This window comes from Tachypleus tridentatus, chromosome 3 (assembly GCF_004210375.1).
Source record: "Tachypleus tridentatus isolate NWPU-2018 chromosome 3, ASM421037v1, whole genome shotgun sequence".
NCBI lineage: Eukaryota > Metazoa > Arthropoda > Merostomata > Xiphosura > Limulidae > Tachypleus > Tachypleus tridentatus.
Genome location: NC_134827.1, coordinates 9278734 through 9299107, shown reverse-complemented (window position 1 = coordinate 9299107; position 20374 = coordinate 9278734). Strand labels below are relative to the sequence as shown.

Genomic DNA, 20374 nt, shown 5'->3' with positions numbered 1-20374 from the left:
TGAAATTTGAAGATGAGAGCTCCCAGCCGAGATTTTCATAAACTGGTCACGTTTCTAATCCTTATCAAGGTGACTTATGTCAGCTTATAATTTTAAGATTACACCGAATTTTCTTATTTTCCTTTTTTTTTTTGTTTCGACTCTTAACGTAACAAAAACTTTTTTATGAGAGAAATCCGAGATACCTTTTCGATTGAAAAAGTCATACTAGTTTTCAATTTTTTTAAACGGCAAATTCGGCAATTTTACTGTTAGAGCAAATATTCACTAATAAGGAAAGAGACGCAAACCCTCAAAGCTAAATCGAAGTAATTCTGTTCGAAAAAATTAAAAAAATATGACTGAAATATTTCGAACTAAAAATAAAATTAAATAAAAATTTGAGGTTATTCGAAATGGGATTTTAGTTAAAAATATGCAATCGGATAAAAACAAAGAAAATATTAACTTTATAATATTCTGTTTAGCCAGCAGAAAGTTGATAGACTTATAACGCTAAAATTTGGGGTTCCACTTTCAGTGATGGACAGAGCGCAAATAGCCTATATTGTAGTCTTACGCTAAAACAAGCACACACACACACACAACATTAACTTTATAATACATATAGAAGGTGGATAAAAAAATTCATTATTGTTACAATTAGGATAATTCTATACGTTAGTCTGAACTGTACAGGTTAGCTTATGTTTATCGATTAATTGGACTGCTGCGAGATGGCGGAACTGTTGGTAACCTCTGATGTGTTAATCGTTGTGGACATCAACCGGCAAACAATGCCTGCTGCGTATACCATCTTTTGAATAATGAACTTGCCTTTACAAGCTGCGTGCGCTTGACGTTCGCGTGCGCGTTTTAAGACAGGTTTTTGAGAGCGAAACCGTCAGTTTAGTTTTAGCTAATGCAGCAAGCCGATGGGTGCTCGCAAAAGGTGCTTCGCGTCTCGTGCCCGTGTGGCGAAAGAGAACACATTACCTCGTGACAACGTCAACGTGCCAGCTTTCCTATCAAATTGCCTTGGATATTACAATTTACTAAACGACTCTGCTGGAGAAAGGCTCGGTAAGAAGCTACTAAGGTAAAAAAGAAAAAAAAAACTTAGAAGAAAAAGACCTACCATGGGGGGTATTAAAGAAAATCAGGGACAACATAAAAATTGTGGCATTCCTGAGCAAAATAGAAACATGATAGTGAACTCAATCCCAACGTCCAGAACCTCCTTGTTTTCTCTTCACGAGCAACAACAACATCAGAAACTTCATCAAGATACAAAATGTGGTGAACAGGATAACAGTCAGAACCTGGATATTGAAACATCAAGACACAAAACTCAAGAGAGACCTTGTCGGTGCCTGAAAGGCACTACAGTATTGCTTTGGATTCTGTGTGTAGTGTCTATAAGCCTTTCTTGTCTCTTTGGTTTTAGACTCTTTCGCGTGGAGGAACGTCTCTATTCGCTGGAGATCAAATATAGACAATTGGAGGTGCAACACCTGAGCAAACAAGTAGAATTAAACGACATGGTGAAAAAGGTGAGTAACCATAAACGTAGCACCTTTCAACTTTCGACAATGTTCGCTGTTTACGAACCAGATGTATAAAGATTAATAAGTAAAATTTGTCATAAAAGAAGAGCTTCCATTCTAGGAGAGAAATCTCTATAAAGTGTTACTAAACGGAACTTTATTTTTTAAACGCAGCTGTTTAACTCATGTCCCGATAACAATTCTCATTCCATTCCTTTATACAATGTTAAATAATTAATTCTAAATAATCGTATTTTGATTTTACAATTACATTTTATACACTGTTTCTATACTTCATTGTCTGTAAAATTTAAAAAAAGATATATACAAATGTTAAGTAAAATAATAATTATTCCTAAGATGTAGTTCAAATTTATGTCTTCCATTGAATCAACAGTAAATTGCAAAGCTAAAATTCGAGGTTCGATTCCCTGCACTTTACAGAGCGCGTACAGTGCAGTGTGTAACTTTGCACTTAATTAAGATACGACAACAAGAGCCTATCTTTGCACTTGTGCAGGATTATATTGATACCACAAGGTTCAAGGTAATGTTGAACACGATTTGAAAGATCAAAGGCAGTTTTGTCTATGATTGTTTTCAAAGGCAATCTTGTGCACACGTTTTGTGTCTCAAACAATAGATTGGTCATGCGACTGCAAACATAGAAAGGAAACGCCCTCAACAAGAAGGAATTATAATTTACTTTCAAGCTGTTGCAGTTAACCGAGATTAAACGGGTCTATTAGCATCATGTACTGGTATCACAATGTAACCTACTAACGTTGCCGTTAAGGCTATTTCGCCAAATTAACTCTTCCTGCGAACTATGGATGGCGTCTTGTCTTCTCTTTCAGATTTCATGACAGCAAAGAGCAACAATATATCTAAAAGGGTAACTTGATTACCACGCGATGGAATGTTATTGTCGTAATTGCTCCTGTTGATTAATTGACCTGATTGTGTGTTCTTTATTATGCCATGAAGTTCATGTGTAGCAGAATTATTTGTAACAGTTGACAGATATTTTTCATTGGCCATGTGTATAATATCATTATAAATGCATGATATCTCTGCATTGTAAAAACTTTCACAAGCTTTGATGAAAAATTAATCATAAACTATGAGTATTATTAACGAACAGGACAAATAGTTTTACGTGTTTAAAATGGAAAAAAAATGGGCTTCATTTTATGTCTTACAAAAATGCAATGGAACAAAAATCAAAATTCTGTAAGGGCTGAAAGTTTACATTACATTTGCCTGAGATGTTCTCGTTCGAAACTCACTGATAGTTCGTAAATAACTTTATATGTAAATAGTGTTCGTTCACATTTATAAGATACATCTCCAAACTATCATTATCATATCTTCATAATTTAAAGAGTGTATCAGTGGGAGCACTTTTGACAACGAGTAATTGTAACATCAAATATTCGAAAATGAAAGAATGACTTTCTTGACTACGTATGGACCTCTAGATATAAATAAATTGTTTGCTACTATGAATGTGATACTTTACAAACATCCTCAAAATATAGAAATGATTGAGAGGGTGGAGATTGGGGAACATCTGGGTGCAAGTGATCATTGCCGTGTTGGGTTTGACGTTTTGCTGCATATGGAGTTCAAGAATAATGATATTTTGGTTACAAATTTCAAAAAAGCAAGTTTTGAAAGGATGCGACAATAATTATCTTTTGTGAATTGAGCAGCTGAGTTAATTAGATACATTGATTACATGTAGACAATCTTTAAAGATAAAAGTAGCTGCAAGTAAAAAAAAACAGGTTGACTCAAAAAGAGTAGGAGATAAAATAAAAAAAGCACAACGAACTTTAACTTGATTGGCATGATGACAGATTTAGAAGATCAATAACGTTGGTCAAATGGAAAAATATGACATCAAAAAGGATATATGAGAAAAAGTTGGTTGAATAGGTAAAAATTAACAGTAATGATTTTAGAAATACGTTAAGGATAATTAAAATGTTTTGATAGAGGTGAGACCCTTTATGGATGATAAAGAAAGTCTAGTATCTGATGCTTTTGGAATGGCTTGGTTATTAAACTTTGATGTTTATTCGGTTTTTACTGACAAAGATTTAAGCAGTATTCCACATTTTGAATATTTGACAGATGGAAATAATTTCAAACAAGAATACTGCATTACTTTTGACCTGGGAAGGTACGCGAGGAATAGAAGTTAATTAATGTTGTTTATATTTTCAAGGGAAGTGATAAAGATTGTCCCAGAGATTATAGACCCATTAGTTTTACATCAGTTGTAGGAAAAGTCGAAAATTCTGAAAAAAATACTTTGCAAAGTCATTTGACAAAGTGTAGAATTTTATTGGAGAGCGAAACATGGTTTCGCTAAGATAAAATATTGTTTTACACATGTTTTGACATTTTTTGGAAAGGTTACTGCTTATGTAGACGAGGGTAAGAGTGTAGATTTGGTGTATCTGGATTCTCAGAAAGCATTTGACAAGGCGCCACATAAAAGGATTGAAAAAAATATTTATAAAGGTGTGGAGGATAAGTTAGCAAATTGGATAGAAGAGTCGTTGGATGGAAGAAATAGAGGGTTGTCATAAATGCAGCTCTATAAAATTGGATTTATGTCAAAAGTGGGGCACTTAAGGACTTAGTCTTAGAACCTTTACTGTTTTAAATTTATATCTATGACATATATGAAAGAAGAGTCAATACGTTATTTAAATTTGCAGATGATGTTAAAGTCCTGGGTGTTGAAAGCTGTAAAGAGGATGCTACTGATTTACAAAATAAATTATATCATTTAGTGAACTGGGCAAATAAATGACAGATGGTTTTAATTATAATAAATGCAAGACATTGCATGTCGGTATCCATAATTTGAATTGTAAGTATAATTTGGATGGAAATAACCTTAACAGTGTCATAAATGAAAAGAATCTTGGAGTAATGGTTGATCAGTCTCTTACGTCATCTCTAAGTACTAAATGCAAGTCTAAAGAGGTTAAAATTTCATTATACAGATTACTTACTGGTTAGGCCACATTTGGAATATTGTGTTCGGTATTGGGCCCCTTACCTTAGGAAAGACACTTAATTGTTGCAAAGAGTCCAGAGAAGGGTTACTAGAATCATGTCAGGGATTGAGAGGTTGTTATACGAGGATAGGTTGAAATTTTTTAAATTGTTTTCTTTTGAAAAAAAAGAGTATGTGTTGGGGATCGAATGAAAGTGTTTAAGATTGTAAATATAATTGATAGTGTTGACACATCATCGCTTCTTCATACTTTACAGTGAGAATAGTAGGGCTGAAGGACACAAGTCTAAATTTTAGCAGGACAAAGGTCATCTACAGCTAAAACAACTTTGGTTTTTAACAGGGTAGTTGGCGTTTGGAATGAGTTGCTTTCGGATGTAGGCCCGGCATGGCCAAGCGTATGAAGACGTGCGACTCGTAATCTGAGGGTCGCGGATTCGCATCCCCGTCGCGCCAAACATGCTCGCCCTCCCAGCCGTGGGGGCGTTATAATGTCACGGTCAATCCCACTATTCGTTGGTAAAAGAGTAGCCCAAGAGTTGGCGGTGGGTGGTGATGACTAGCTGCCTTCCCTCTAGCTTTACACTGCTAAATTAGGGACGGTTAACACAGATAGTTCTCGTGTAGCTTTGTGCGAAATTCAAAAACAAAACAAACAAAACCTTCGGATGTTGTGTAAACAGTAAATTTAAGTGAGTTTAAGGGAGTGTTTGATAAATATATGAATGATAAAGGCAGATTTTAATTGTTTAAATTTTATTTATTAATCATTTTGGTTTAGCTTAGGGGATTAAATAGCCAAGACCAATAGTTCTCATGTTGTCCCAAAACATTATGTTATGTTAAAATATTTGAATTTTATTAATAGAAAGATCTTTGTATATTTTCATTTCATTAAAGCAAAACGGTTTTGTTTGAGGTGAGAAAGTAAATTTTAGATAATCTCGACTCAGGAACTGACTGTATGAAACTTGGAGTTGTTGTGAAACATAATATAGTTTCTTTGTTTTCATAAAACTAAATTGATATCCTAATTTTCTATAATGGATTGTATCCAAAAACAACTGAGCCTGGTACTATGTGTAAATAATATAAACATATAATTGATAAGAATATGGTAATATTTGTTTTTTGAATTTCACGAAAAGCTATACGAAGGCTATCTGCGTTAGCCATCCCTAATTTATCAGTGTAAGAATAGAGTGTGTGTGTGTATTTTCTTATAGCAAAGCCACATCGGACTATCTGCTGAGTCAACTGAGGGGAATCGAACCCCTGATTTTATCGTTGTAAATCCGTAGACTTACCGCTGTACTAGCGAGAAACAAGAATAAAGAGAATTCAGCTAGTCATCACCATCCACGAACAACTGGGCTGCTCTTTTTACCAGCGAATAGTGGGATTGACCAACAACATTATATTGCCTCTACTGCTGAAACGGCGAGCATGTTTGGTATGACAGGGATTCGAACTTGCGACCTTCAGATTACAAGTTAGGCTCCTAACCACCGGGGCTTGCCAAGCCCATGTTAATATTTAAAAATTCTCGTGAATGTTATTTGCACTTTTAATGAAACAGTTCCAGTTTCTTAGAACTTCTTTCATCATCGGTCGTCGTCAACACTTCAGGTTCTATTAAAAAAACTTCTAAAAGGGAAGAAAGGTTAGTTTTACGCTACATATGTTCATAATCTTTCCATACGCCTTCCATTATATATAAACTCGGCTTTTAAGACAAAAGAAAGAGTCAGTTGGAACAGTAATGCAAACTACAACAGGTATGTATCAAATGATGTTTCTTTCTTATTTTTTATCACAAAAACAGTTGTTTATATTGAATTATAGTTGAAAGTTAATCATCTTTAGGCTTATAAGCCTTTGCCTACTTCATATCGTCCTTTGCTACTTTGTTAATTATATTAAAAGGTTATCTAGCTTTTTCGCAATAGAATTTTGGGTTGGAAGGCTCCCTTTCATAACATAATCTTTATTTTGCGGATACGTGAATTAGCCCTGAGTAGTTACTGTTCTAAATGTTCTGCTGTGCGAGTTTTTAGTTTCTAAAGATAGCAATAAAGGCTTCCTGCGTCTACATGTTGCATCCTGTAACTGCACATCTCCAATCAATCTCGCTTTACGAATGTCCTTCTATGGAAAGATCTATGACATATACCATCATAAACTCTTCTCTGCGACATTGCATTGTCAAATAGTACGAAATGTGTAGAGATAATAAATAAGTTGCTCGTGGCGCCATGTTTTGCATCTTTGGAGAATCTTCAGTGGTGTTACGAAGCAAACCTCGGATCTTGCAGTGTGCAAGCACCACCATAACAACCACTCTTTACTCAATAAGGAATTAACAGCAATATTTTTTCAAAATCAAACAGAGCCAACCCTGTACAAAATAATGAAGTAAGCATATTTAACTGTGTAGAATAATGATATTGTTTATACTGGGTCTGTATTAACAGTGCTAATAAAGATTGGTTATCCATGTGTGTATAAGAGACCGAGAAAAGGTAGAGTAATATATCATTAATTTTAAGAACAATGTGTTTACAGTGTTTTGGTTGTATAAGTCAAATTACGTGAAGTTTTATTTATTGAACCAGCAGACATACATAGATAATTTTTCTGTCCATTCTTGTTGTTATTGTTGTTGTTTTCTTCGTGCAAATCTGAACAATGGGTTATCTGCACTCTCTACATCATGGAAATCGAGTCTCGGATTTCAGCATTGCAAGTCCATAAAGTTATTGCTGTTTCACAGAGGAACAATTCGCTTGTATAGTAATTAATTAAAAATAAAATGAAAAAACTAAGTTTACAAGGCGATTAATATTTAAGGATCGGCAAGAAGAATACAAAATATGAGTTTGAAAATAACAAGAAAGAACTAATATTCAATTAAAGTCTAGAGTTTCATGTGAGTTCTCAATATGCAGCTCAAGTGTCTTACTATAATTCAGTCGAAAGTAGCGTCAACTAAAAAACAATGGTTAAAGTTGTTTTATCTTGTCTGTTTTGAAACTTGTACTTTAATAAGTACGAAATACGCGAATATTTTGATAAAAATTAAGATTAGAAACACTATTAAAAATACTGTCAGTTGATTTCAGGAGAAAACAAACATCGAATTTGTTGTTTTTCTGCAGTGAAGCACAAAAAGTACACAATGAGCTACCTGACACCACGAGTGTCAAAATCAAATATCTAGCTTTGTAAGTCAGCAGACACCCCGCTGTGTCACCTGGGTGCGCAAAACCATAGGAAAACAAGCAATACAGTCTGTCACGAACGGACCTTTACTAATGTTTAAGGAATACAAGCAAAATGTTTTATAAGTACATTTCAAGCAACACTAGTGTTATTACAGCAGCATATTTAAATGAACCATTGAATTATAAACGTTTGAGACAATCATTTTAAGGTGAATCGTACAATAGTAAAAAGCAAGAAAACAACGATTCTTATGTATTTCTTGCTATATCTCACATTATTAAGTAGGGCAATGTGTAGCCTAATGGTTAACATGTCCAGCTATGGATGAAAAGGTCTAAGGTTCAAGACACGATATGTCATTGATCACATTCCCCAGTTTTAGTTGTGAGAGCGTTAAAATCGTGATAGTCAGTCTTGTTATTCGGTTGAGTGAAGATACGTAGGTGACGGATGCTGTTGATTTGTTTCCCCCAGTCTGGTTATCCATTTCAAATTCAGACGAGCTTCACTCGAATCTCGGGTTTTTTTCTGACCTGACCTGGTGTGTCACACAAGATACCATTCAGGTAAAAAATACCAAATTATCAACCAAGTTAACTGTAATTCTGGTATAATTGCAGCGTTGCAGTTACTAAACTTGAGATTAGAGACAAAACGTAAACAACGATACCTTTTTTGTTATGTATAAACTTAGTTACTTATATTATAAAAACAACATTAATTCCTTTAGAAACAAAGCTCTTGCAGCTGTCTTTCGAAGTAGGCTTAAATCAAAAGCTTAAAGTGATAACCAACTAATCCTAAATTCTTTATTCTATAGTACATCGTCTTTTGTTCCAATTGCAAGTTCTTGAACCTTTAGAAGTTTTTTAAGTCTCTTGCTGTCTCATCGTTAACTAAATCCATTTTGAACTGAATGTCTTTATTGGCGAATACATTTTAGCTCTGCTAAGAATGTTTATCTACCCAACAGAAGAATGAGATAAATAGATTTATTCTGTTATACTATTTTTGTACCTAAGTATTTGTTAACTTGTGCAAGCTCTGTGTCGTTATTTCTCGACTCGTTTGATCCAGCAACTCTAGTTTGTTTAGAGTACACTATTTTCTAAACAAAGAATAGCTAAAATGTGGTAATATCCAACCTTTTTTAAAGATACATTACTAGAAATGTATATCTCATGGCATCCCTAATCCAATACATTGGTTTTAAACCTATGAGTCTTCTTTGTTTCCTTCTCTTTAGTACACAATACGTTCGATTCAACTGAGCCCCATTTTATGTTATCTACTTTGATATAGGATTTGTTGTTTCCTTGAAAAGTGGTTTACATGATTCATGCCCTGTTATATATTCCAAAGAGGGCATCATGCTGCAACCAATGTATCTTATTAAGTGGAAGTAATTTTTTCTTAATTTATCAGTTTACTGGCATTAAGTTCATAAGTGAGCTAGTCTTAAGTTGTTTTAATGTGATACCCTTCTTAAAGACTTTTTCAAAAAAAATAATGTGTTTTACGAACAGTGGGCTACGTTTTAAAATTAATTATTATATATGATAACTTACAAAAGAACATTCCAGTATTATCGAAGTATAGATTATAATAATCCCTCTTTGCTAATTAGTTACTTATCGTTTCTAATGTTTATTTGTAATCCGAGTTTTTATAACCTAAAACATTTGAAGAGATTTCTCCTTAATATCCTTCACTGGTTATTAGTCCCTTATTTGTTCATGCTTATAGCACACTAATTGTAGGTACTTCAAATAAGTTCCTCTAAAATCCTAGCCTCGATCCCGTAAGATCTTTTGCCTACTAGTGATAAATTTTATGCCTGAAACCATTTGTAATTCTCATTGCTCGTTATACTTTCCTGGATATAATCTTATGCATTTCATAACTAAATGAGCTATTTTTCAAAAGTATTAAAGATCAAGCTTATAATATGAGTTCGACGAAGCTCGACGACTCCTCTTTCCGTTTTGTTGAAAATGCACTTGACTGTTTGGAATATCGAATGCAAAGGCTTCTCATTAGTATTTATCTCTTCTTTGGAAAGTTTTACGATTATCATGGTAAGCTTTGAAGGAAAAACAAATTTCAAATTCAGGTTGATTTCTCTCATTTGTCAAGGCGAATTTGTATGAATTCATTCTTTTTCGTGCAATTTGTTTGAGTTTGCATAACTCTTTTGCATAATTCCCATATATATCCAGCTACAGAAAACACAAATGTACATCAATACATGATTATGTGTGCATACTTACCTGTGTATTATTTCAGGAACATATAAAAGTAACACTACTCATTTCTATCTTTGGATTTCTCAATACATTTTTTTCTTCAAATTCGTAATTCTCGCTTTCTTAATAAAAGTTATATTGATTACAGAGACATAGCAAGAACGTATCAGAAATTTGTTTGAAAAAACGAAAAGTTTAAGCGATTAAGAAGGAAATGCAGCACATTCTGAACAACAACGAGGGGTAATGTATAATTAGAAAGGTTTAATATGTAAATGAAGACATTACTATTAGCAAACGACATAAATATAAACAGTGGTATTGATTAATAATAAACAAAAACTAGGAAATGATGTTTATACTTAGAATAACAAACGCAACAAGAATATTATTGTTAACAATTGTGTTACAGGATAAACATAGGTGAACAAGTTGAAACAACAACAACAAAAGTAAAATGTAGAGAATTATATTACTATTAGCAAAAATTACATAAAACAACAACATAGGATAATCAATATCAGACCTTAAAAAATAGAGCAAAAACATACTTTAATAATATGTACGGTGTTTTGAAATATCATCTAGTCATAAACTAGGTAGATAATTCACAGAAATAAATTAGTAGCATCAATTTTACGTGTTTTTGAAATTATCTGTATAAGTATAGGTTATGTGTGTGTAACAGACATTTCAAAACACTGTACATGAGTTTGCACACCAGCACTACATAAAGTCTGGTTTTGATGTGTTCGATTTGTTCATGTTGAGGGTTGCTAATGAGGGATGTAATCTTCCCAATCGGTATAATCCGGGGATGAGTGGTCGGTCGAGTGGTGAATTGGATTTCAAATTTATTTCTTAATACACTATACCTTAATGATACACTTTTAACAATATATTTCAAAAATTCACTTTAACAATATAGAATAATGACATGCTCTCAGAAGAAAAACAACAACATACATTAACAATATACAACAACAATAACATACCTTAACAAAATAGAGCACCAACGTATCTTAACAATATAAAAAGAAGATACGTTGACATTAAGAAAAATTCCACACATTTACGATCAGATGACTTACCTTGTCACGCAATACGAAACTAAGAAATGTTGTTTTGTTCATTAAGTAAATGAAATTATTAAGCGTATTATTCTAGTTTCTACGTGTCTAAATAATATATTGAGGTACCAGAGCTAACTAAACGATAAATATATAGCTAACCATTGCAAAAGAGCTTATAATTATGAACTACACTGGTTAGTTTCTGTTCTACCAATCAGCAAATTTTATCAAGGGCAAAATAAATATGAAAGACACAGTTAAAATTTTACAATGTAAGTTTTTACTGACTTAGTCACAACAAGAAAAACACGTGCTTGATGTTACTGAAGCCTCCTTGGAATTCTTAAAGATTGTCACATATATTCTGAGAATAATTTTAAATACTTGATAAGTAGTCAGACAAGATTTTAATATTTGTAGAATCCTAAACTCAGTTAGTTTAGAAGAGAAATATAGTTCAGCTAGTAGTAACTGCTTATTTGTTTTTGAATTTTGCGCAAAGCTACACGAGAGCTATCTGCGCTAGCCGTCCCTAATGTAGCAGTGTAAGATCAGAGGGAAGGTGACTAGTCATTACTACCTACCGCCAATTCTTGGACTACTGTTTTACAAACAAATAGTGGAATTGACCGTAACATTATAACGCCCCCACGGCTTAAAGGGCAAGCATGTTTGGTGTGGTGGGGATTCAAACTCGCGAACCTCGGATTATGAGTCGATTGCGTAACTCAGAAGTTAAAATTCCGATAGTAAAAGCTTAAGTCTTTTCCGTCAAACCAGGCTGTTTTTATTTGCAAAAAGAATCTTACGTTTGTAAAAAACTAAGAAAACAAAATTTAAAAGGTTTTTAGGTTCTGTATATTTAAGAACAACAGATTATTTGTAAGTTTTCTTCATGTCATTTCCCTAAATATGTGTTTAATGTATGTTTCTGAAAACAACACGGCTGGTATTTCGTGATGACGAGAAACCCACTTGAAGTAAAATGTATTCTCATGACGTCTGGTATGGGTATTAACACGCTAATTAAAATAAAGTACCTAAGAAGATCGCGAATTGTTTTGTACTTTATGTTAATTAAAGTGATAATAGCCATACCAGCCGTCATGAGAATACATGGCTGGTGTTTGTTCTTTCTCTTCAACACAATGTGGGTTTTGAAAAAAATATTTTACCTCTCTTATAACAAAATATTCATTCAACAAGTGATTCTTCTAAAGTAACTACAATGGAAAAAAAATATTGTTGTACAAATTGTTTGTAATATAAAACAAAGCTGAAGGTAAATTTTCAGCTCTAGGAGAAAATTGTTCCAAAACCATTATTAGGGGAAAAGGTGAAACTGTACCAAACAAATTATACACTCACACCCAAGCTCTATGAATTAGGTTTGACAATCAAAGCGAATCCATGTTGAGGTATAACTGTCAATTTACCTTATGGAATATTATGTTTCAGATTGCTTGAACAAATAGATAACTTTGCAGAGAAAAATTTGACGGTAATTAAATTACAATTTTCAGATGCGACGTATCAGGCTGACATTCAGAATTAGACTTGTATAATAGGTTATAAAAGATAAAAAATCATTCTAGTTTGTAACAAAATTTTAAAATAACTAATCTTTAGAATACACCATACACTTAACTTTTTCTGTGAAACGTACCTGTGATCAGAATTTATGGGAGACGTTAAAAGGTCAGGCAAAGTAAAGACCAACTACAAACTATGCTTATAAGTTATACTACATTTAGAACATATTTCTACTAAAGTACTTCTCATTAGATCATAGACATGCTGATAAGTACTTTATAAAAAATCTAAATTTATGAAAAATACTTAAACATTATAGTTAATTAATGAAAAAACTAATACTCGTTGATTATCCAATGTAATTCAACGCCTTTGAATAAAGTTATAAGATTAATAATGAATTTCTGTTGAAGGTAAAACTAATTGTAATTCATATAACGTGACTCCAAACGAAGTATTTTGTATTCAGTGTGCATATGAAAACGTTTTACGATCCTTGAAAACCATTTTAATGTCAACTGTCTCTCTATTGGCAGTGTTGTTAAAATAAATATTTAACTAAATTTTAAAATATGGCAGTTAGTTGTATGTTTGATTCTACGTGAAATTACAGAAAGTAAGACATGAGAATGAAAAACATAAGAGCCTTTTATGCCTTAAAATAATCCTTATTTTATATTTTATTAACCATACTTTAGTAAATAAACAACATATAAACGGATGAAAATGTTGCCATGTTGATACTGTATAAGGTCTGCCTATGGTCGGTGGGGAATTTACGACTTACAACTCTAAAATTCAAGGTGCAAGTTTCCGTGATAAAAAGAATGCGGATAGTTCATTATTTAGCATTGCGCTAAAACAAAGAAACGAAACGAAACGAAACAACGCATAAACCTGGCACGGAAGTAGAGAAATATAGACGACATAAAACAGTAAAAAAAAAGTAGCTCTTAAAGCCTCACGATTTACAAGTAGTTAAAAGATTTTAGTGTGTTCTTTCAACTTGTGTGTTTGATGTAATCTTCCATAGCATCATCACAACTCATAAATTGACTTCAAATATTGCCTTTTTTTGGTTAAACGTTATTATGTTCCTTGGTGTTTAGCACACGGAGCAACTCACGTCAGGACCCACTCGTATGAAAAGAGATATACAACCGTTTTTAAAAGGTTCAGAGTGGACAAAACCAGACACGGACAAGTATTTTCCAACTTCAAAGAAGATAAGTACAGAACTAGCATCGGCTGAGTGTATTTGCCCTGCTGGTGAGCCAGGTAAGTAATAGTTTTTTTCTTCTCTCATTTTTAACAACATTTTACTTTAGCTCAAACGTCATTGTCGTGGAATTTGCTCTCAATAATACGTTTCTACAAGTCACCATTTTTGTTTTTTTTATGCGTTTGTTTTCCCTTGCGAAAAAGCTTCGTTTCTACTTTTATTAACCGCGGAGGTTTCGGGTTAGATTGTTAAAACGGTTTGGCTGCTTTCATCTATTTTGGCTCTTGTGTGTCTGAAGATTAAGAGAGATAATGAAAATAAAAATTAGTTGAACATGTGTAACTAGTATCGAAGAAATATGATTTAATAAAATCCTTATGACTTAAGTACTCATAAATCCCGCTATTCTTATAACGAAAGTCATTGTATACTTGGTCAAGGCAAAACTTTAATCTTTTCTGAATTAGTATATTTCAGCTGTGGTAACTAGATTGTTCACTGCTTTGTTTTTAGAATAAAAAATTGTGAATATAAAGACAGGACGTCAGCCTGCTGAACCAAAAGAAAACAGTGATTTTTTTTTCCTTTCCTTTCCTTTTTCAACCTATTCATGCCACAATTTAGCATCCTTTCACGGAATACAAGCAATTCATCAACGTTATAAGCGAAACAGATGGCGTTAAACCTGAACAAAACGAAATATATATATATACATCAGAACGAAGTCATGTGGATGTAAAATGTTCATTTTAGCATCATGACAAAGAGAGATTGATCTCGACATGACACCACTAAGATTGTACTGATTGAAGGCGGCATAGTATGACTCAGCAGTGTTGTCAAGCTGTTAACAATATCGAAGATCCGAACAAAGACGACACAGCTCTATTGAAATTTACTGAGTCACAAAGTATAGGAGTATCCGGAGCAACAAACTTACAGCAACAGAGACTGAACGAAGTTCGCGTGACAGTTCAAACTCCATGACAGTGGACCGCCAACAACCAACTGGCTGGCTTACTGTATATAAACAATTAAACAGAATAGGTGAAGTATTAAAACACGTGGTGTTTTTATGTGGAAAGTATTGAATGTTTGGTGAAGCGAAAATGACGTGGGCGGACTGTGTGAACAGGCAGACAGCATGTTGACTCTGAGGTTGAAGGATTGTTCGTTTTAATAACAAAAGCTGCTTTTCCTTCCCATTCACGAGTGGTTGATCAACGAAAACAAAGTATACAAAAAACTAATTACATACATCCATTTCAGCCCCTCACAATACACTTTTGCAAACACTCATAGGATTTCGGATCAAAAATTATCGAGATTAATTAATTATAAACCCACAAAGAAAGAAAAATAATTAAATGAAATCTATTCATATATTAAAAAAAAAAAAACGGTTCATTTTGCCTTCCTGAGTAACCATACCTCGAAGAGCTTACGTTTGCTGAAATCTGCTAACAAAACTAAAAGTCCGTACTTTTTGGGTAGGTTTCTTGATGTTAAAACGTTTTTTTCCTTTTGACCTTTACAAATAGTTTTGAATACACATACCTTTCTTAAAGTTAATTATAAATCATTATCTTTATACTTTTCCTTTGTTCATAATATATTAGGCCCGGCATGGCCAGATGGGTTAAGGCGTTCGACTCGTAATTTGAGGGTCGCGGGTTCGAATTCCGGTTGCACCAAACATGCTCGCCCTTTCAGCCGTGGGGGCGTTATAATGTGACGGTCAGTCCTACTATTCGTTGGTAAAAGAGAAGCCCAAGAATTGGCGGTGGGTGGTGATGACTAATTGTCTTCCCTCTCGTCTTACACTACTAAATTAGGGACGGCTAGCGCAGATAGTCCTCGTGTAGCTTTGCTCGAAATTCAGAAACAAACAAACAAAGAATAATTATATATTCTATGTCCATATCGCGTAAATTAATTGTAATTACTCAAAAATATCAGCGTTGTTTTTATCTACTGAAATTAACATAGGGTTACGTCTTGATGGGATAGTCAACCATAGATACTAAACAGGTCTAAGTCATCATTCGTACGATTTGTTTCAGATATTTTGTGATTTTGTTTGTTTCCGGTTTCATTGTTAATGGTTATGCTCTTCATTTTTGCAAAATTATAATAGATAATACAACATAATGCTAAATTCTTAGGTTTAAGTGTAAATAAATTATTTGTGACTATTATATTTTCTTTTGAACCATCTACATATAGCCTTATATGAGTCATGTTTGCGCAAAGTGAAAGTTTGGTTTGTTTAAAGTTTCGGAACTCAGTTATAAAAGCAACACAAACAGTCCTCATAAAATAATTCATGTATCATCATCTTTAGCTCATTTCTTGTGATAAGGTTTAGACAGTTTCTATAGTCAGTTCGGGCATGATCATTCACACAAAATAAGACGAACCAATCAGCAACTCCATTTGAAACAGGAAAAGACAACAGAAGAAGAAAAAGAACTGATAGGATTATTACACAACTGGAATCTGGACCAGTTTTATCTGTTATTATCCTATAAAGAAGGATTCCCAAACTGGGGACAACAGGAAAGTCGCAGCAGTTGCGCACAATACCCACTACTGTTGAGGTACTCACACTGGGGACAACAGGAAAGTCGCAGCAGTTACATACAATATCCACTACTTTTGAGGTACTTAAACTGGGGACAACAGAATAGTGGCAGCAGTTACACACAATACCCACTACTGTTGAGGTACTCAAACTGGGTACAACAGGAAATTGGTAACAGTTACACACAATACCTACTACTGTTGAGGTGCTCATTATGTATTGAGTCATTGGAGGGAAACCTCATTCAGGGTGCAAAACTTTATGGAGATCTTTTGTTGAGAAAACTTGGTAATCCCTGTCATAGGGAATTTTTATCGCCCTGTATATATAATACTCATATGTTTTAACTCCAACGAAATGCGAAATACATTTATACAAATGTTAAGTATGAGAGAAGTTTACTTTCCCTTGCTTGTGCCAAATCTTCAGATATACCAATCACTAAATTATTATGTTTAACTTATTCCAATTGGACAGAAAGTACGAAGAAATATTAAACTGCAACATTCTTCTAAAGTTAAGAAGATTAAGTAAGGATCACATGATAATTATGTGATATTATCAAAACAATCAAATGTATCATGGTTTCCATTTTGTTAATCAATCAACCCTTCTCAAGGGCTTCGACGTATCTTTGAAATAATCAAAACAAATAAAGTCATCTATTAAAGAGTGTATTCACAAAAGAATTAGGCTGGATAATATAGTAAATACATTAAATTTTGAAATGCTGTTTTATGCATACATTACAGTTTATAATTATATACATGCATTTTTTTGTAAAGTCACCTGCAGTTAAATATGGATTAGTTTTTCGATCTGAGAAATTTAAAAATTAAGACATATTGTCCAAGTTTTTATTAAAACACGTTATGAAATACCAGGCGTCAGGTAATCACATTAACTGATTATGTTGCTTATTTTGTGTTTGAGTAGGTCACTCACATATTAGCTCTATATCGATAGCTGTCACATCTGGATACCTCAGGAATATTAAAGGGAAGCGACAGGATAGTTATCAGTATTAGAATTTGAAACACTAATTAGCAAAATACATTTAAAACACATTACGCTAATGTAATTAACTTATCAATATTGTAAAAAGTGTTTTCCTGATAAGTTACACTGAAATAGCATCCGTTAAAAATAAAACCTCGGTTTATGTTTTAGTTTTCTCTTTCTTTACACACGTTAAAATTATCAAAGCGTAAAATAATACGATAGTTTATCAACCCGAAAAACGCTTGAACGAAAAAAAACAAACAAACGAAAAGTCTATTTTAGCTCAAATAGGTGATATATCATAAACACAACATTATTCACATTGCATTAATTTACTCATGTGCTGCACATTTAATGCACATTTAGCTTGACTCTTAATTGTGCTAAAAATCATAATTGAGTTATAATGAACAAAATGTGATATAGTGAATTAGGATATACGTTGAATATAAATTGAGTTTCATTGCATGTTAATAAACTGTTGCAATGTGGGTAAAGCCAAGTTAGGTCATCTTGCTGTGTTTATAAGGTCATCCACTGTTTTAGCATACGTAGACTCTTGTTGTTTTTTTCATTCAAGCTTTTTTGATGGGATTTCGCGTGTTCTTGTGTGTTACATCAACCCAAAGCACAACACTGTAATTATTATTCTTCAACAAAACCTTTAAAAAATTCCCCTCAAACAAAGAATTGATGTGCAAATTAGAATATTGGTAACACGATACATGCTATGAAGTATATTATCTGGGATTGGAAAGTGCGTTACTTTTAAAAATGAGAGAAAGCAGCAGTTACACAGGATGAGAAAGAACCCGAAACATGAGTTACACAGGATGAGAAAGAACCGAAAGCAGCATAACACCGGATGACATTCTTGTTCTCAACTGAGCTATTCGAAATGAGCTTAGTAACGAGAGTGACCAGTTGAAGGGGCGGATGGTGTCTTTTATTTTTATTAAATTTAATACTTCATACTGGGGAAAAAATTGCGAGATATAAAATAAGAATCACGCTCTTCGCGGTCGCTAGGTCCTCGTATTGCAAGCTTTCACTCCATCGTTTGATTGGCGCTCATTTATTACAGTTACTACCTTTAGCAGTGTGTAATGTGGAAAGCCGTTAAAGCTCATTTCCCATATGCACAACAACTGTGCATTCTGAACTGTTAAAAAGAATACTTGCACCAACCTTTCGTTATTTCTGCACAAAGACTAGGGGTGCTAAAAATGCTAAAACTTTCCGGAAAAAAAACAACAACAAACTTTACGTAGTTCTATAAGCAGAAGTAGGCATACCTGCTGAACGAAATTTTGTAAACTAATAAAGTGACACATAACGTGCAGGATAAGGTTAAAAATTCGACATTTTTTTTTCTAAGTTCGGAAAAGGGTGGTAAGCATATGTAAGCATAATGAATAAACTCTGTAAATAGAAAATATTGCATTTTTTTCCTTTTTGCCCTTTTCTTGTTTTGGCTACAACCGTACCATTTGTTCGATACATATTGATATAAAAATAAACAAAAAAGACTCAAATAATTTTACAAGCGTGGAATTTTGGTTTGTTGTTTGTTGTTAAGCTCAAAACTACACAATGAACTATCTGAAATTAACTTCTTCCCAGCATGCCACCGATACACCGAATTGGTAAAGAGCGTACCTAAGTCCATAAATAAAAATACAACAACAAAACATAAACAAAGGTTTTAACTTCTTTTGGGAAATACTTTAGATGATCTTCAGATATACGAACTCGTGACGTTATTTGTTTTACAAATCGAAACATAAAGGTATTCACACAAAGTAAAGCTTTCAAACCAAATATTTATGTTTGTCTAATCTATTTGTCAGCGTTTGGTTAAAAGCAAAAAGACCGACGCCTTGCACTGACCTCGTTCCAATCTTCACCGAAGATGTCAGTTACAGTACAAACCTGATCTCGTTTCAATCTTCACTGAAGATGTCAGTTACAGTACAAACCCCAGAGGAAGTCGAAAGTGAAGATAAGGAAATGTACAGCGAAAAAAAAACAAACTTGCTAGTCTAGCGATTGATTCCACGGCAATTTCCCCATTAAGTTCATTTATTTAGTGTGGGAACTATTTTCTGGGGTCGACAGGCTTCTGTTCTTCCCACGACGAGTTTACAATTAATTACTACGAAGAGCTACATTCTTTAACTTATACTAGGTTACGTAACGCTTCATTAAAGCTCTGACTATTCAAACAAGTAAAACATTCCGAAGAGCCTCTAAGTTAATTTACATCGTAGTAAAGTAGAAAATAACTCAGAATAAATATTAGGTAGAAATAAATTGAAGAGTAAATATATTAAAAAAAAATCTGTTTGCTAAGATTATACAAGTGTAAAATAAGACTGAAATATGACAATTTACAAAATATATACAATTATTTGTTTATTGTTATACAATAAACTATAAAGCTATACAACGGGCTATTTGTGCTCTGCCCATCACCGGTATCTAAACCTGATCTTTAATATTATAAGTTTTCAAACTTTCTGCCAAACCATTGGAGGGGGGTGTAATCGTTTATGTAAATATACTATTGGTAATTTTGAAAAAGAAATAGTCTTAATAACAAAGAAATATTTGAGTGTAAATGGTTTAGCAAATATAATAAAGTTGGACATGTTTTAAAAACCTTAATAGATAAATATCATGTTTGTTTCTCTTTTAATTGCTGACCCAAACTGAAGTTTATGGTTGGACTGTTTATATAGCAGAAACAGATTTTTAAATGTAATGAGCTTTCTTCTTATTGTTTTAGTTATGTTCCAGTTATTGTTCTTGAGACATTTTCCTCCATGTAGGAATGAAAACGAGATAGGTGGCCTTGCTATTTAATTACGTTTAATTTTTTTAAAGGTAAAAATTGAGAAGAACTGGACTCAAATCTCTGTTCATT

General features: G+C 33.3%; 1 protein-coding gene and 1 long non-coding RNA gene across 17 annotated transcripts in view; one reads left to right on the top strand and one right to left on the bottom strand.

Annotated features, from left to right (window-relative positions):
* The first annotated feature begins 870 nt into the window (after positions 1-870).
* The window catches only part of LOC143246310 (uncharacterized), a 219730-nt gene continuing 200226 nt past the window's right edge, over positions 871-20374 (top strand). For 9 of the 16 annotated variants that reach the window (XM_076492817.1, XM_076492819.1, XM_076492818.1 and 6 more), the window contains exons 1-2: positions 873-1532; positions 13750-13918. In XM_076492817.1, coding sequence (XP_076348932.1) covers positions 1119-1532; positions 13750-13918 — 583 coding nt within the window. In that variant the 5' untranslated portion in view covers positions 873-1118. Of the gene's footprint in view, positions 1533-13749; positions 13919-20374 lie in introns of all 16 variants that reach the window. The other 7 variants (XR_013025909.1, XM_076492811.1, XM_076492814.1 and 4 more) reach the window with 2 other exon arrangements.
* LOC143246312 (uncharacterized) lies at positions 7858-19472 on the bottom strand. The gene is made up of 2 exons (XR_013025912.1): positions 19339-19472; positions 7858-8326 (listed from the first exon to the last, which is right to left on the bottom strand). It is a non-coding gene; the product is annotated as an uncharacterized LOC143246312 (long non-coding RNA).